General features: G+C 35.0%; 1 protein-coding gene across 3 annotated transcripts in view; it reads left to right on the top strand.

The window, feature by feature from the left end:
* Window positions 1-18848, top strand: part of LOC6042175 (RNA-binding protein fusilli) — a 124039-nt gene that overhangs the window by 69977 nt on the left and 35214 nt on the right. For all 3 annotated transcript variants that reach the window (XM_038251612.1, XM_038251610.1, XM_038251611.1), the window contains exons 4-5: window positions 5693-5978; window positions 16986-17075. In XM_038251612.1, coding sequence (XP_038107540.1) covers window positions 5693-5978; window positions 16986-17075 — 376 coding nt within the window. The remainder of the gene's footprint in view (window positions 1-5692; window positions 5979-16985; window positions 17076-18848) is intronic.

Genomic DNA, 18848 nt, shown 5'->3' with positions numbered 1-18848 from the left:
ATTTGTCTGGTTTGCGCTTCAAAGTGGTCACTTCGTGGGAGAAATGTGTAATTTTTCATTTGACGTGTTCAATTAATGTGGATAACGGTTTTGCCTTCCTCTCTGAGGTAAGGCTATAATCCTGCTCTAAAAATGAACTTTTTTTTTTTAATATTTTTTGAGGACATTAACAATATTTCTTCATATTTTTTGTCTCTTTTCCTTAATTTTTTATTCCAAAAATCAGTGTTTTAATTCTATAAAATTTATTTATTTTGGAGATGTTTCATTATGTATTTTGTACATTGTACACACTTTGTAATGACACTTGTAAGAAATGCCAAAACACGCGACGTCCCGAAGGTTAAGATGGTGAAAAATTTGGTACCGGAGATATAAATTTTTGATACGAGTGTATTTTTTGGTTTCTATATCAAATTTGCAATTGAAAATGCCTTATTAATTATTTTGATTATGTGCACCATTTACAAGTTATAAGCAATTTTATGTGACTTTTTCGAGAAATTTTCAGCCCCCTGCTTTAGTATTTTTGAAGAGCTGTGAAAATTTTCTACAATTAACTTGACTTTTTAATCGGACTGCTGGTTGATGAAGATGCAGTTGAAATTTTGAGAAACATGTTTTTTTCTCAGTTTCACCTTATTTGCCTACCATTTTTCAACTTGCGAAATTACGGAAACTGTTGTTTCGATTTTCAATTTAAAAAATGAAACTTTGTTGAATTTTCTGCTCTTTAAGTTGAAAATAATTTCAAAATTTGAATATCAAGCCCAACAATTAAAATGTCCGAAATTAGTGTTCCCAATCAAAAGGTTTTTTTTTCTTTTTTCTGTCACTCAAAAGGTTACTTTGAAAAAGTCATCAAATTTCACAAAAGTTTGAAATTCGAGCAAAATATTTCCGAGTTATCGCAAGTTAAAAATGAGAACCCATTTGTAAAAACAGTAAGCCGAGAAAAACGAAAATCAAATTTGTCCCGCCCACAAGGGCTACGCGTTAGGATTTCACGAAAAAATGAATTTTCTACGATTTTCGGGAAATACTCAATTTTATTGGTTTTTTACCTGATAGTCTACGTAACTCCGAACCAAACTCATAACCATAAAATTGTCAAAATTATAAATGGGATGGACTTGCTTCAAGCGGCAGTAGATAACAACAAAAAAAAAAAATAAACAAAATTTTCACATAGTGTAAACTTTGACCCTCTACACGGAGAAAAAAAGAGTTCCCAAAATCGTGAACAAGCGTTCATGAAAATGGGAACCTCGAACAAAGTGTTCAAATTCCATGGTACGATTTTGAAAAACGTACCATGAAATTTGAACACTTTGTTCGAGGTTCCCATTTTCATGAACGCTTGTTCACGATTTTGGGAACTCTTTTTTCTCCGTGTACTGCCCACATTTCTTTCGATTTTTTTTTACCGTGTTCAGGAGGTTATTTTGACCATTTTTTGTTGTACGATAAACTTTACTTTTCTTGTTTTATGTTTTTCGTATTTTGATTTGCATTTATCATGTTTAGTTCATCTTTGGTTTTGATAGTATTTGCCCTATTCTACCACCTTCTATCACTACATTTTGTCTCTCTTAGTTTTTCATGTTTTACAGACTTTTTCAATTTGTTTCGCTTGTTTTACACATTTTCTGCTATAGCATGGCCCCATCATCATTTGAATTGTAAAAAAATGCGTAGAGGCATAGTCTGGGACACTACAAAAATTACTGCATAATTCTTTTTACTTAAAATATAGCAAGTCTTAGTAAAAAAAACTCAGGCAAAGTTGTCCCCTAAAAATATACATTTGGAGAGATTTTTTTTTGAAAAGCTATTGTTTTTCATATGTTTATAGGCCATTAAAAAAAGAAAAAAAAACTCTAGATTTTTTTATATCATTGGCATATTCACATAAAACAAGTGGCATAGTCAACAGACCAAGCCTAAAATTTTCTAAAATTTTAAGAGTTCTTCTTTAAAATGCTTTGTAATGATCAAAAAATGGTTGAAAAATTTATTTTTGGCGAATTTTCAATTCGACTTTCAATTTAATATGAATTTTTGATTTACAATATTTTTTTTTATTTTTCCAAACAACAGCATTTGGTAAAAATCGTATCTACTGTACACAGGGGAAAAATATGGTAATATTCATCAGGAAATGATGACAGATTTTATGTAAAAAAAGTGTAATCTTACATCAGAAAATCGCTATCAGTTTCTGTTGAATATTCATCAGGTTAACATTTTCACACATTTTTCAGGTAATATTACTCAAAAAAGAGGTAATATTAAACCTGTCAAATTTTCAACATTCCAACTTTTTCCAACATTTTCAGCTGTGAACACTATTAAACTGCAGCCCAAAATATTTTTTTTTTTTCATTCGGCTAAAACATCTCAACATTTTTGTGTTTTTTTTTGTTTTAAAAATGGACCAGTTTTCGCTGAAATAAATCTCTGAAAGATTTGGGATCAGTAGTGCGGTGCCTGTGGGGACGCGCAGTCCTGTTTTTTCGTGTTATTTTCCGTCTCTTTTGTGTCGCTGTTCGAGCGCATGGGGTGATTGGTCATTATAATTAAACAGTGGCATCAGTAGTGCGGTGCTTGTGGGAACGCTCAGTTCTGTTTTTTTTCGTGTTATTTTCCGTCTCTTTTGTGTCGCTATTTGTGTACATGGGTTCTTCTATTTCATTTATTTTTAGTTCGCGCGTTCGTTGGCCGATGAATTTTATTTTTTTTTCTCTTTATATAGTTTTTGATAGAAACGATCCGATTTTTGTTTTTTGAGACAAGCAAGTCTTATTGCTGGATTGAATCCATTCCATATCATCGAGGATCGGGAGGCACGTCGACGAATATGTTGTAAGGCTTATGATATAAAATAATTTTAATGAATGAAGCCCTTCCTACAGCATCGTTGATCGGAAGGCACGCCGACGGAGAATTTCTGGAGAATCGCGGTCGAATTAATACTATATTTAAATCCCTAGATCGGTATCTTTCCGCAGCCGGCTGCCTAAGATTTTTAAAATTTCAACCAATAAACAAATTGCTCATGGTCGCATCACCTACCACAGTGAATCCTGACCTCATACCCATCTTACTAACCCCTCAAAACTCATGTGATACTTTGTCGGAGACGCAACCGATTTAGCGGTCCCATCACTCAAGTATCGGCTAACATTCCTATCCACTTCCCCGTGTCTTACCTCTGGTCGTGGCCGGCGTCGGTATTGATCAGCACGATAGGGACCTTTGAAAATTGCGAAGGGGTGATGATTGGTTCCTACTTTTCATCTGTGGTCCACGGAGCAATGTTTGGGGTTGGGGGTCCTGGTCAATAACGAAGTAGCAGCTACGGGTAGACACCAATGCTATGCTATGCTAAATAAATCTCTGAAAGATTTGGAATTCGGAAAAAAAGATTTTTTTTTTAGATTTTTGATTATTAAATATGAACTAATCAGATTTTTTTAAGCTATGAAATCAGGTTTAGATGAATTTTGGCTAAAAAGCATGCAAAATTGACAACTTTTTTGATGGGTCATTCTCCGCCAATTCACACAGCAGTTGCTCCGATCCCTTTTCGATTTGCGTGAATCTTTGTCCTCAGGGGTAACTTTTGTGCCTGATCACGAATCCGCGGTCCGTTTTTTGTTAACTCGTGACGGAGGGCCGGTACGACCCCTTCAATTTTTGACCATGCGTAAAAAGACGTGTTAGAAAAAAAAAAAACACAAAATTATAAAATGAAAAATGTTGTTCTAAATGAAACAATGACCCTTCTGGGTTAGTGTTGGTAAAAGTACACTAAATTTCCCTTAAAATGACGTGTTCCAACAAAATTCAGTTGAGTGACGGGAAATGGCAGAATTTTTAAAACTTTTTTAGTTTATTTTTTCGATGAAAAATACTTTTTTTCGGAATTTGAAGTACGCCATCAAATCAGACGTCCAATTTTACGTAAAAGCCCCTTTGACACCAAATTTCCATCTCATCACCGGTTCCAGGTTGCAAATTATTGAAAAACATGTTTATTTTCGCATGTTCCAAAATTGAGGAGGTCGTACCGCCCCTGCGTCACGAGATAATACTACCATGATTTTCTGTGTAGAATAAAGTTTCACGCAAATCGAAGAAGGGCCGGGATAAAAAATCAAATTATTCGCATTGCCTTGGCGTTCTCGATTCCGAGATTCTTACTCGAAACTAGGTGTCCGAAGGCTTGATTGTTGAGGCAATTGCAAACCTCTTTTTACATCTTAGCTTCTACCATCCCGGAATTCGAACTGGTTATCTTTGGATTGTTAGTTCAACTGCCTACCAGCGACTACACCGAGACAGGACCCAGGGAGACGACTCCTACACCTGGACTGAGCTAACGACCTAACCCTTTTTAGGTTAGTCCGGGGCCAACATTTACTTCCCGTCCGACGGAAGGCGTGATCAGACAAATCTCGTCTCGAAAAATGCCACCGGGACCGTCTGGGATCGAACCCAGGCCGACTGGGTGAGAGGCAATCACGCTTACCCCTACACCACGGTTCCCGGTCGGGATAACTTTTCATGATTTCGTGTGAGTTGGTAGATAATGGAAAAAATGCTCCTAATTTGCTCTGAAAAATTCTTTCAATTAAAATAAATGAAAAAAAAAATAATCCTTATGACACGTTTTGCTAAAAAACTCGTGTTCGTTCAAAACTTACCAGCGAAATCAAAAACAATTTGATTGTTCACAATTATAACTGAATTGAAGGATTGAACGTAGAAACTGGTAAAATCCAGCCGGTATAAACTGGTGGTGACAAGATCACAGGATGTGACTTATTTGCCTATACTCTGCAAGTTAGGTGGAGGACTGCTAACCTGAATCCACTCGACACCTCCAGCACAGCGAGAGCGATCGCTGTGCGGGAACCTACTCCACAGCAATAAGAGAGAGTGATCTTGCCTCAGTAGGGCAGGATGGCGCTATCAGGGCAGAAAATTAGCGACCACCACCAACGGGCACCAGCTCAGCGTAACCAAACTGGTACGCGACGAACCCTGGGTGGGGAAACCTGTGGGGTGAGCGTGACTTTTAATTATAGACCAAACTCCCCTCCCGGCAGCAGGCAGGTTGTCACCGCAATTGCCAAAGAACTCGAACTCGAACAGTTTCAACCATACTTGAGTTGGACGACGAGAGGCGCTAACTGTAATCAAATTGAACGCTGACTGAGTAAAGATTTCCAATCGGAAAACCTGACAACATTAGTCATGATCCTGATTCTCTAGTCAGGTTAGCTGGTTTGCGATGCAAATTTTGTTACATTTCAATGGGTGGGACTTTGTTACACTGGTTGCAACTAAATTCATGGCTGACCCACATACCCAAATCTGCAGTTAATTGAATTTGGCCATCGGAATTTGTGAGGCCACCCTGCCAGCAACAGGACAGCCTTATCGAAGCCGATTCGCGGCGGAAGCTCCGGTCGTAAATTAAGCTTTATTTACCAAGCTCTTCACGCTGCTGCTGCCACCCATCCATCGAACGGTCAAAAGAGTCTCTCGTTGTGCTGCTGCCAGGGGGGTTGATAAGATTAGCTCTACGATTTACGGCGCACCAAACAATTAACGGAAAGCCATCCCAAGTAGTTCACCACCACCAGCTCCAAACTAATTAAGTTTTCTCTCTTCCTCTCCGCAGTTCGATGCCTACACCCGGTCCCTCAAGATTGACCCCCACGGGGCCAACTTTCGGCTGGTGACGGACGGGCAGCTCCCGTTGCGCCAGTGTCTCCACCCAGAAGCAAGTGCCAAAGATATTCAGCTCCCGGCGTACTACTGGCGGTTCAGCGACCTGCGGAAGGAGTACGTCCGGTGCAAGGCCGGCGACCTGGCCCGGGCCCTGGTGCCGCTGTCCGACGCGACCAAGCTGCACGCGATGCCCCGGCTCCCAGCGGCCCTCGGCTCCGTCGCCGAGATAATGCAAGGTGAGTGTGCTGAGTGCGTTTTTGTTAACCCCGAGGTTCGGACGGTACCATCACAATATTTCATGACTTAAATTACTGCTATAGCTCATTTTCGCAAAAAAAAGTCTTATGTCAGGCTAAGAAAAATGTGACTTTAACTCAGCAAGAAAAAAAAAATCTGTCAGGTTTTTGGACATATTTATTGAGGTTTTTCAGTTATCATAATTCTGGATTACCATGTGAGCAATATTTTAACTATAGAGGATTTGCAGCAAAGCTAAAAGACACATGTCGCCACCTATGAACAAATAGCGTAAACATAAGATTTAAAAAAAGTGTGTTTTTTCCTTCATGATTAACATTTTTATAAAACTTATGCCAGATTCGGATGAGAAAAATTATTTCCAACAATTTGGTGTACAAATTTCCAATATTTGTTTGATTTTTCTATGAGAAAACTGTAAATTTAGAAAAAGATAGTAATTTGAACTACCGTAAAACGGGGTGACTTTGATAGCCGGGGTGACTTTGATAGGTTTGCGATTTTTCCACAAAATGAAGAGTACAATTAAAATACGTAAGGAAAGGTTTAGAATCATACTGACCGTGGTAGAGAAGTGTTCAAAGTACCTCAAGAAGAACTTTTCATAAAATTTTGACAAGTTTAAAAAGTTAGTTAACTATAGTTAAGAAAATGTTGATGAAAGTCATTATTTTAAACTTCTCAAAGTGTCATGATTTTCTCAATGAACATGATTTTTAATCGGAAAACGGAATGAATTTTCGGATTCTTTGGACAATTTTCCACTAGGAGAAGGTTAAAAAAGTTTGTAAAAAATAAATAATATGTGTTTTTGAAACACAATTATAAAAAATCTCTAAATTTATAGACAATTTCAGTTGAACAAATTTCATATGAAATGTGAAAACTTGTGATTCGTGCTTCGAATTCAGTATAAAATGCAATATAAATCGATAATTTTATAAACAAAACTAGTTTTAACAAATTTCAGGCAAAATTCCGACTTTTGAACAATTTTACCTAAAATTTATAAGTATTTTGCTTAAAAGATTATACACTTAGTTAACTAAATATAAACATTGATTTTTTTTTCTTAAATACTATATCAGCTATTTTAGTGATGGTACATTTAACGTACAAATGAAGTTTGAACATCTTAAATATGATTTTAACAAGAAAAACTATGACTATCAAAGTCACCCCGGAATTTAAACTAAAAATTTTTAACGTAACTATTTTTCTAAACAATATTGAAAAAACTTTTTTCCGAAATAGTGCATGGACTTTGTGTGGCCTACCCCAGTACATGTTTTAAAAATAAAAATCTTAAGAAAAACCTTACCTGTAGAAAAATATTTTAAAAACAAATTGAAATCCTATCAAAGTCACCCCGGTTTACGGTATTTGGCAACTCAGCTATCAGAACTCATAGTTTTTGCTGATACGCGTCGAATGATGTTTAGATGATCGAAATCCATAGTAAAATAGAGATTTTATAAATGATGACAGCAAAAAACAGATTTTTCGTACATTTTTACCCAAAATGCTCAAACTTCAACAGCTTGTAACTTTTGAACCCCGGGGTCTAGAGAGTTGGTCCAGAAGACTTTTTTCATGTCTCGGCGAGATTTTTCGAAAAAAGTTGGTCCCGTTCGTGTACATCCTTGGACCAAATTCGCCCATTCTCCTTTGAAGGAATTTTTTGATCGATTTGGTGTCTTCGGCAAAGTTGTAGGTATGAAAAATGATACACGATTGCCATGTGAGCAATATTTTAACTATTAAGGGTCGTTAAATGTTAAATCATCATAATTTTGTCATGATTTTTTTTTGGGAAAAATAGAAGTCATGATTAATTTTTGACTTCAGTTTTTAGAGTAAAGTCGAATTTTCAATCGAAAAATACTTAATTTTTTTTTTTGATAAATGCAACAAACCTCAATGAGGTTTCAAAAAACCTAAAATCAAAAAATGGGAGCAATTCTCTCAGATTTTGGTCATTCGATTTTTTTTGTGTTTTTTATTCCGGCTGAAACTTTTTGGGTGCCTTCGGTATGCCCAAAAAAGCCATTTTGCATCATTAGTTCGTTAATATAATTTCCATACAAATTTGGTAGCTGTCCATACAAAAATGATGTATGGAAATTCAAAAATCTGTAAATTTGAAGGAATATTTTGATCGATTTGGTATCTTCGGCAAAGTTGTAGGTATGAATAAGGACTACACTGAAAAAAATAATACACGGTAATTTTTTTTTTGTGATTAAGTCACTTTTTGTCACTAATACTTAATTTGCAAAAAAGCACTATTTTCCAGGTTGTGCAAAAAATCTTTGACCGAGTTACCGAGCGTAATTTTGAGTTTTTGGCCCTTTTGAAATGTTAGTCTTGATTTAATTTTTTTTCAAAATGTTGTTTTCCAAGAGGTCTTAAAATTTCACGAATGTTTCATATTTTAACAATGTAACTCGGACCATTAGTTGCTGAGATATTGACGTTAGAAAATAGTGGGTCGTTTGGGTGATACTTGGAAAACATAATTTTTCCTGTTTTTACACACCTGCATGGAAATATCTCAGCAACTAAGGGTCGTATCAACAAAGTAAAAAAAAGCAAAATATAGAGAATTTTCTCAGCTCTTCAAAAATATGTTTTTCAAAAGCGAGCAAACATGTGCACTTGATTAAAAAAATGAAAAACTGCGACTATTTTCAAAGAAGTTACTTAAAAATGGCTAAAACTTAAAAATGGTGCACTTTATCAAAATTTCACTAAAGTAATTTTTTTTGCGCCCAATATTTCGATTTTTGGAAAAAATCAGTATTGATTCAAAAATTCGTAAGGCGTCATCCATAAAGTATGTCACGTTTTAGGGGGGGGGTCTGAGAAAGTGTGACATTGCGTGTTATAAGTATATAGAAAGCGTGACAAAGGGGAGGGAGGGGGGTAAATTTTGGCTGATTTTAGCGTGACGTACTTTAAGGATGAAGGCTAACTCGTTCAATGTTTTTTTGCACAACCTGGAAATTTCTAAAAAGTTGACATTTGATGTCCGAAATATACGAAATATTTGAGAAATTTTCCGATCCTTCCGAAAACATTTTTTTTTTCAAAATTATAAATATTGTTTATTTTTGAACAGTGATTTTTTGCCCGACAGATGTTTGAACTTGGAAAAAAAAATATTTAAATTTTTGTATTCTTTGGAAGGCTGTAATTCGACACCTCATTGTCCAAATTTAATAATCCAATTACGAAAATTATAGGGAATTTTCTCGACTTTTCGAAAAACATGTTTTGAGAAATGGACAAAGATGGACACATATTAAAAAAAAAGAAAAATATTACTATTTTACCATTCATTAGGGTTAAAATGGCAATAACATGAAAATGATGCAAATTGTTATGTTTTTTTAAATTGCAAATTCAATTTTACATTGAAAATTGGAGTCAACAAATAGTTTTGGCTAAGATTATTATTTAAAAAAAACACACATTTTTTTTACAAAAAAAATACCTGGCGACAACATTTTTGTCTGTACTTCTCTATGGCTAAACAGTGCAAGATTTTGTCTGGTGTTTACAAATATGTCTAAATATCCCAAAACATAAAAAAATCCGTTCTCATTGACTACAAATATAATGCCCGAAAAGGCTCAAATCCAATTGAGAAAAAAATCAAGAACTTTTGCTCTAAAAATATTTTTTTGTAACACTTTATTAAACAACCAATATTGTTAACAAAATTATTAATTAAAGTAAACAAAGAGATAATCGCTGATATCTGATTATGTATTCAGAACTAGTTAATTCCTGTGCAATGTCAATTATTCCATCCACTCTGTTTGGTACATTTCGGCTCTTCGCAGAACCCACCTGGTGTGTTATCATTGTTAAGGCCCGGCGCCTTATCAGCGCGTCCATTCAATCATAAACACATTTCAGATAACACACGTTTGTGGGAAGGAACACCCTCATCTCGCCAATATCGCTGAGCAACGAAAAAGTGACTTGTGTATATTTTTATATCGTCTCAGTCCTATGTCAAATCATGACAAATTTACTTCCTTCGCTCAAAGGTTAGGCGCTTGGCGATGAGTTTGCAGGAATCGAAAGAAAAATCGTTTCTGCTATCACATTCGCACATTCAAAAGCCTTTACAAAGGTAATTTGTCCATTCGCGGGGCGCGATAATGGTTGATGAGACATTCTAACGACCCCACCGAGTTGCGGCGCGTTATGGACAAGTTTTGAAGAACCATCAGAGACAAAAAGGGTACTGTACCAACTGATTGATAGCTCATCAATTCTTCCCCAGAGAAGGATTCTCCCTGCAAAAAAAGACTATCAAAGGAGGTCGAACACTATACTGGCGTCAATATCCCCGGGTCAAGTGCGGTCAGACCCGTCAAACTTTGGCAAATATTGCCGGTTTTCCACTGGCATTTATCAATTTGAGATGTCTGGCCGGTAGATAACAATGGCGAACCCCGCCAAACTTCAATCTGGAAGGCAGTTCCGTGCGAAAGAAATCTCCAGTGTCATCGTTTTCATCTAAGCCCTAACGACTCTCGTAATTGACTTGGTGGCACTTTGGGGGCCCAGGGCCACCTTTTTGCTGGTGGTGGAGCTCTTACGGACAGTGACAAAAACCTTGGCGTGATTTATTGCCTCAATTATGAGAATGGTACTGGTTGAAGGTTGGATGGGAAAGAAATCACAGGGTTATAATTTTAAGTTCTTCGTACGTATGCTGGTTGCACGTTTTAGTTATTTGTTTTCCAAATAAGATTATTATTGAGAAGATTTCTTTAAAAAAAATCAAACATTTTGTTACACTCCGGCATCTGCTCCAGTACGGTACGCCCATTTAGTTCAGCTAGTAACCGCAACCGTCACCCGTGGCGTCGATGCCATCATCTCTCGCGCTAGTCGTGGGCTTATCGCGCCGACTCGTCTCAATGGGAGTAGTGTGTGCGCTGACAACACGAGCACACAAACACCACATCACACATACTTGCCATTCATTAGATTCATTCATATCTGGTTCAAGCTCAGCTGGATACGGCCAGCTACTCAGCTCAGGCTTCAGAGTGAATCGGTGAACCGGTTTAGAGTACAGGTTGGCTAGCTGGCTGGTTCTCTTCAGAACGATTCTTCGTCAATCGAAACAGCACGCACCGCCCATTTATCAACCCGTGTCAGAAGTGGTTAAAGTTTGAACACCATGTTCTTGTCACGATAATTTGCACGTAGTGACCCAGAAAGCCATGTGCGCTGGTCACGCAGAATGATTGATCTGCTGTCTGAAAATCCCAATGCCGGCCGGTTCCGTTCGCGTCTATTCCGTCGCCAAAATGTCTGGTTTTGCGGAGCGACACTGGTAGCGACAAGTGGCTCACAATGGGAAGGGAGCCTAAAACCAGTTGGTCCGATAGTGCTGGATAAGCTGGATTATATTTCTAAAGAAGCTTACCATTGAATTGGTATTATAAGCAAAGTTTAGGCTTTGACTTCAAACAACTTTTTCACCACCTTTAGATATCTCTGGAGGATTCAACAGAAAAAAACTTGACAAATACTAGTACAGTAAAACCCTGGTGGTAAGACAACGACTGCGAATGAGTGTTGTGTCAAAAGTGCCAAAAGTCTGGGGCTTAACTGTTGCCCCCTAAATACTAATACGTGTGCTAAGCGATGTGGAACTCCCTAAGCTCGCTATGTCCAACACCGGCATAAATCATACGAGAGGCAAGCGTCCCTTTGCACCAATATCAACAAACTTTCTAAAAAGCGAAAATTTCCCACGGGACCATCCACAAACCACGTGAACACTTATTTGGAAATCTCAACCCCCCCCCCCCCCTCGTGGACAATTGCCCATACAAAAATTTTTTTTTTGTATGGGTCGTGAACAATCGCCATACCCCCTAAAGTGTCCACGTGGTTTATGGATGGTCCCCACCGTTGACCGGGTTAGGTCGGTGGAATGTTCATTTTTTGTTTACACTCTCGTACGATACAATGTGGCCATTAATAGCAATGCATTCCCCCTCTACCAAAATGACAAATGCAGACGCAGACTTAAATACCCTTGCTCAAAGTGCACACTGTGAAAGTAATTAAGAGACACTTGCGCCCTTTGCGATTGTACGACACCACGAGCGTCGCGCAGTGCTCACTCATACCTTGATCTGCGTGGGTGTTTGTCTGGGAAAAGCCGGCATTTGTCTGTGTTTCCCCCTTATTATGCATGACACATTGTTGGACTCATATGTTAATAACACTTCCAGAGTTTTTTTTAAAGGACCTATACAATATTGTCTTTCATATGTTTATAGGACCCTTAAAAAAATCTCTAGACTTGAAACTCCCAAACCAAAAAAAAAACCAATAATCTTTTTTAAATCGTGGTTTTTTAAAACGAAAATTAAATGAATTGAAACCAAAGAAATACGGTGAAAAAAAAAATACATCTACTTTTAACCATGGGACTCCCAAGTTGGGAGTTTAGGCGTTAAAGTCTAGTGAAAACGCATGGCGTAGCGTTTTTATTAAATCACCATCATTGTGCAGTGGTGTAACTAATTTGAGGTTTGCTCTCCCTCTCTTTTTTTCTGTTTGGATTTTTAAAGCAAAGGGGATAAACAAGTTGCAGTTTGGATTGGGAGGGAGAGAGAGAAAGAGTCTGAACACTTGTTGCGTTTCAGAGAATGTTGGTTTTGGGAATGTTTTGAAGTATGCATCGTTGTGGAGATAAATATCGATTTGCACATTACAAATTTAATTAAAAGTGAAAGCCCTGAACCATGATTGAGGTCAAGCCTTCAACCCCTTTGCCATCCCGAAAGAAATAAAAAAAAGGATCAAGGTTATACCATCGATTTTTAAATGAAAAATGATGATTACAAATAATTATGTGTTTTTTAAGTTTTTTGACTTTTTTCAAATAACAGTTTTTACCTAGAATTTTGAAATAAAAAAAAATGACCATAATTGGTGTCTGCATTTTACTAAATCCTGGATGATCCCTGGATGAGGTCGCATAAGGGGCAAACCCCCATCCCCTCGGACGAACCCCGACAACGAGAAAGACGACATCATCCTGTGGAGAACCCGTAAATTTAGTGTAGTTTTCTTTTTAATTGTATTTTAAACGTAATGACACCGGAGGTAGCAATTTAAAAAGGTGTAATCCTTACGCTGCTGTATTTAATAAATAAACAAACAAATCATTTTTTTTTGTTCGTAAGTTAGGTAAGGCAGCTTTTTATTTCACTTTTCGCAAACACGTTGAATATTATTTGATGTTTTTTTTTAATTCTACAAAAAAATAAAAAAAACTACATATTTTCAATTAAAAACAAGTTTTAATATAAAATTTCAGGCTATGCCAACTGTACATTCAAAATATCTTTAAATTCAATTTATGATGAAAAAAATAAAAGTCCGTTTTCAACATGCATTTCCATCGCTTTAGTGGCAGAAATATCTAATTTGAATTTTTAAAAGTAATTCTCTTCAATATCCGAGAATTTTCGCGCATTTTTGTTAAAAAAGGTACCGTAAAACGGGGTGACTTTGATAGCCGGGGTGGCTTTGATAGGTTTGCGATTTTTCCGCGAATTGAAGAGTACAATTAAAATACGTACGGAATGGTTTAGAACCATTTTGACCGTGGTAGAGAAGTGTTCAAAGTACGTCAAAAAGAACTTTTCATAAAATTTTGAAAAGTTTAAAGAGATAGTTAACTAAAGTTGAGAAAATTTTGATGAAAGTCATAATTTTAAACTTCTCAAAATGTCATGATCTTCTCAATGAACATGATTTTGAATCGGAAAACGGAATGCATTTTCGGGTTCGTTGGACATTTTTCCACTAGGAAAATGTTTGATAAGTTTGTAAATAGTAAATAATATGTGATTAAAAAAAATACAAAAATCAAAAACGGACGATTTTTAATATGAAAAAACACAAAAATATTTTTATTTTTTTTTTTAAATAAACTTTTTGAAAATCGGCCTTCGTCATGCACACGGGGCCGGTATAATTAGTCTTCACAAAAATTTTGAGCCGGTTTGGTCGAAGCAGTGTTGAGATGTCATGGCACCCGTTTTTTGAAACTGCTAACTTCAAATATCTATATCTCGGCAATGATGCAACCAAATGTCTTCAAATTTATGTTGATAATAGTTAAAAATGTTTATGTTAAAGTCCTGAAAACAATTTAAAAAAAGTTTGCGTGTGTGCCAATACCAACCCTTGACATGTTTGTCGATTTACATGTATGTAACCCCTTAAATGGAAAACTTTTGATTTGTGCTTCGAATTTAGTATGAAATGCAATTTAAATAGATAGTTTTATAAACAAAACGAGTTTTAACCAATTTCTGGCAAAATTCCGACTTTTTAGCAATTTTACCTAAAATTTACATGTTTTTTGTTAAAAAGCTTATAAACTTAGCTAACTAAATATAAATATGGATTTTTTTCTTAAAACTATATTAGCTACTCTATTGATGGTACATTTAACGTACAAATAAAGTTTGAACATCTTAAATATGATTTTATTTAGAACACCTATGACTATCAAAGACACCCCGGAATTTAAACTAAGAATTTTTAACGTAACTATTTTTCTGAACACTGTTGGAAAAACTTTTTTTCCAAAGTGTGGCGTACCCCAGTACATGTTTTAGAAATAATTATCTCGAGAAAAACCTTTACTGTTGGATAATATTCCAGAAACAAATTGAAATCCTATCAAGTCACCCCGGCCTACGGTATCATTTTCCAAATTTGCTTATCTCGACAAATTGAACCCTATAATTTCAGTAGTAGTTACCGTATTTTTTAATAACATTAAAAATAAAAGCATCTAAAATGTACCAAATAATGAGATTTAGAAATATTAAATATTTGACGTTTTTGTTCCCCTCTTTTTAAAATCAAACATTTTAATGCTTATTTACAAACTTCAAATTTTGGAGCCCCAAAAAAAGATTCTTCAGAGAAATCGATTTTATCGAAAATTAATTACATTTTGATATTTTTACAGTAACAGTAATGTGTTTGACTTTTGTGATACTTTTTTAGTAAAAAAAATTACAATAAGAAATATTGTTTTTTTTTTGCATTTTATTACTTTTTGCACGACCTTGTTAAAAGCCGAGAACAAAAACTTTAATTAAAATTAAAATTTTGCTGAACTTATTGAAGTTATTGTTTATTTATCGTACAAAATGTCTACAAAGTTCATGTACGCGACAGGCAGTGGGTAAAATATTATTATTATTGCTGTGTTTACATGAAATTTCCTAAAATTTCGTATTTTCAACATACAGTCCCAAACTCGATTATCCGAAAACCTCGGAAAAATTTCACTTCGGATAATCGAATCAAGATTTTTTTCTTTGTCTTTAAAGTAAATTAGAATTTTAAAATTCATGATGGTGGCCAAAATGGCGTCGATGTAATTAAAAAAAATATATTTGGTATGCTAAAAGGCAATCAACAACTCGAATTTGACTAAAATTAGGTTACAGAACTTGAATTTAATGTTCAAAATTAGAGAATAAAAAATACGAAGATTTTTTTCCTTCATGATTCAATTATCCGAAGTCCCATACAAACCTTCTGATAATCGAGACTTCGGATAATCCAGTCTGAACTGTAATCAAATTTCTAGTTTAAGAGGATACGCAGTTTTGTAGAAAAAAAAAACTCACTTGAAATAATTGCAAAGGATTTAGGAAATTGCTGGAACATTTTGTTTATTGAAAAAAAAACATCGAAATTTAAAAGATATCAATCAGGGAAAAAACTTTACAAATAATTGAAAAATAATTTTAATTTGCAATGCAAATTATTTTTATAAAGATCCGATTATACAATATTAACATGCACTGCACTCCATTGGAATCCCTTGCCTATATAGTACTCAATCAAACCACAAACTCCAAACACCCGCGCACATGTGGGTGACACTCCTGCGACTCCAATCGGTAGCTGCAGCGCTGCTTAAATGAGTCAACAAACCACTTGTTTGGAGCAACTCGATCATCACACATCACACCGATTAGGCGCAGTCAAATTAGAGGAATTAAATCTTGTAGTGATTGAATTGTGATCAAAGTGAGTTTTAAACTACTTAAAAATAGACTTGTGACGAAAAAACCGCATAGTTTGCAAAATTTGGAGGCACCCAAAAGCGCCAAGTTGGCTAATTAAGCAATTTTTAGCGCTCGCGCGACGCGTAAATGTTTGCTTTCATTCGCTGGGGGGTTCCATGATTTATTTATTTATTTGCTCATTTTGGAATTTTATATCTACCTCGAATCAGTTTAGTGACGGATGTGCTCTGCCTATAGTCAAGTCATCGACAGTTCCGCAATCCATTTTAAGGTGAAGTGTTTTGCAGTGGTGAATTTAAATTTTGGGTTTCGAAATGCATTTGAGAAGTCGGTTTCCCAGAGGTTCTCGAGGAAGATCTTTAGGCGAATTGAGTCAAAATAAATACGCTCCAAATGCACGCAAATGTCGACTAAGGATAAACAATGCGCGGATCAAGGTGCGGTCACTCAAGTGCTACCGAAATTGGACACAACCGCTCTTGTAATGGGCAAAGCCCGGGATCACGAGCCAACCTTGTCTAGCCACCAAAAAAGAGTGGGAAACAGTCTGGGCGAAAGTTTTTATTGCATTTTGTTCGCCATAACTTGTCTAATGTGTATATTAGGTTTGCGGCAAAGTGTCATTTACACTGAAGTTGTGTTTCTTCTGTCGTTGCGTTGTGCCCTGGGTAGAGGGTGTCGAATTACCCCCCTGTCTCGTAAACATCGTAAAAGTTGGGAGATGTCTACGGGCGACTTCGAGAGCGATAAGCAACTGTTAAAAACAGCACACAGTGGTTTTGCAGACATTTTGTCGCGACGTAAATATTTCATCTACAATCAATTGATACTTATCTGTTTCTTCGATTTTTTTCTCGTTTTTTATTGTTTCAGATCTGGATTTGTCCACATACCAGGATAGTGAAATCTACACGAAAGAAGCCCGTGATATGGTCACAATCATCCAGCACATGATATCGTTAGGTGAGTACTAGTTTTCTTACAAAGCAATTTTCTTAAATTTAGTAATACAAAAAACGATCTTTGTTTTTGTAAAGTTAAATGCTTTAATAAATTGTTGCTTTAGTTTAACTTTTTTTTGTGAATGAAAATAGTTGCAAATTTTTTTTTCTTTATGTTTGACTTGCAATTTTTTAAAATATTTCGTAAAGAAGTTTTCACCAATCATCCACTTTCTTTGCATTGAACAGTTTTTTTTTGGTTTATTTAGGATTTTTCAAATGTTTGCCGTTCCGCTGCCTTATTTTTTTTTCTTAAAAAAGCATATTGAAAATTTGACTGAAAATCAAAGAATGCGGTTTATAATTAATTTGCATTGTAATCTAAACCAATTTTTGAAACCATTTAATTCTGTACTTTCAAAAAAGAGGCAGATATTAAATATCCGGCAATATTGTCAAAATTTACGAGCACTTAATATGTACTAGTTTATATTAATTTCAAAGGCCAAAAGTTTTATATTTTGTGGATTTTATTTTATTTTCAGAAAGATGTTCTAAATAAAATTCAATTGAGTATGAAAATATCTGGCAACACTGTAAAAAGCTATGAGCACTTAAGAAAAAATTATTTAACTTTTCAAGGATGAGTATTGTTTATTTGTTTTGAATTTTTGACTCGATTTAGTTGTTTTTAGAAAGTTATTCAAAAGAGCATTAAAATAAGAAACAAATTACAAATATCTGGCGACACTTTTAAACGCCAGGACGCTATGAGCAATGAAGTGAAATTTAAATAATGTTTCATGTCGAGTATTGTATATTTCTAGTTTTTTTAAAAGGTCCTATAAACATATGAAAGACAATAATTTATAGGTCCTTTTTTTTTAAAAAAAACTCTAGATTTGTTTTAAATTTAAATATTTCATCGGCAATCAACTTGATTTCGATAACTTAAGAAAAATGTTAAAAATAATACAGGAAGAAGAAAAATAACGAATATCTGGCAACGATTTTTTGTTATTTGAAAGCTAAGAGACCCCAAAAGAAATTTATAAAACTTTTTAAGATAAAAAGTTACATAAATTTATGACTGATTTGATATTTTTGAGAAAAGTATGCAAAGGACATTGAAATAATAAGAAAATAATATAAAAATTGGCAACACTGTTAAAGCTATGAGCACATAAGTGAAATTCAAAGATCTTTTTTTGGCCAAGTATTGTACAATTGTTTTGAATTTTTGACTCGATTTTGATATTCAAGTTAAATATTCATAATAGCATATAAATAAGAAAAGTATTTTAAAGGGCATTGACATAAAAAGCAAATAATCCGTTTCTAGCAACACTGTTGAAAGCCAATGACAAAGCCATTAGCTGTAAGTTTAGTCTAAATTGTTGATCAATTTTGATACAAAAAAGCAAATTTTTACGAGAATAAATATCTGTCAACAGTTAACAAAATTATTATCACTTTATTGAAATTTTTTTGTTGAAATTTATATTATATTGAAATTTATATTATAATTCAAACCCAAATTCATTTTAAATTTTAGCTAGAACAAAATATTACTTAAAGATGTTCAAAAAAGTATGTGCACTTAAATAACTTTTCAAAGAAGAGAGAAATCTAGGGTTGCCGTTTTCTGAATACAGCAACATTTTTTTCCAAAATATATTGATTGATTTTTTATATATTTTTTGTGACGACTTGTTTTAAAATAAGCAATCAATATGGAAAAATAAATAGTTATAGTGTTACAAGCAATAATTTTTTTCTACACTTGTTTTTGAAA

Source organism: Culex quinquefasciatus, chromosome 2 (assembly GCF_015732765.1).
Source record: "Culex quinquefasciatus strain JHB chromosome 2, VPISU_Cqui_1.0_pri_paternal, whole genome shotgun sequence".
Taxonomy (NCBI): Eukaryota; Metazoa; Arthropoda; class Insecta; order Diptera; family Culicidae; genus Culex; species Culex quinquefasciatus.
This window is presented reverse-complemented; position numbering and strand designations above follow the sequence as displayed.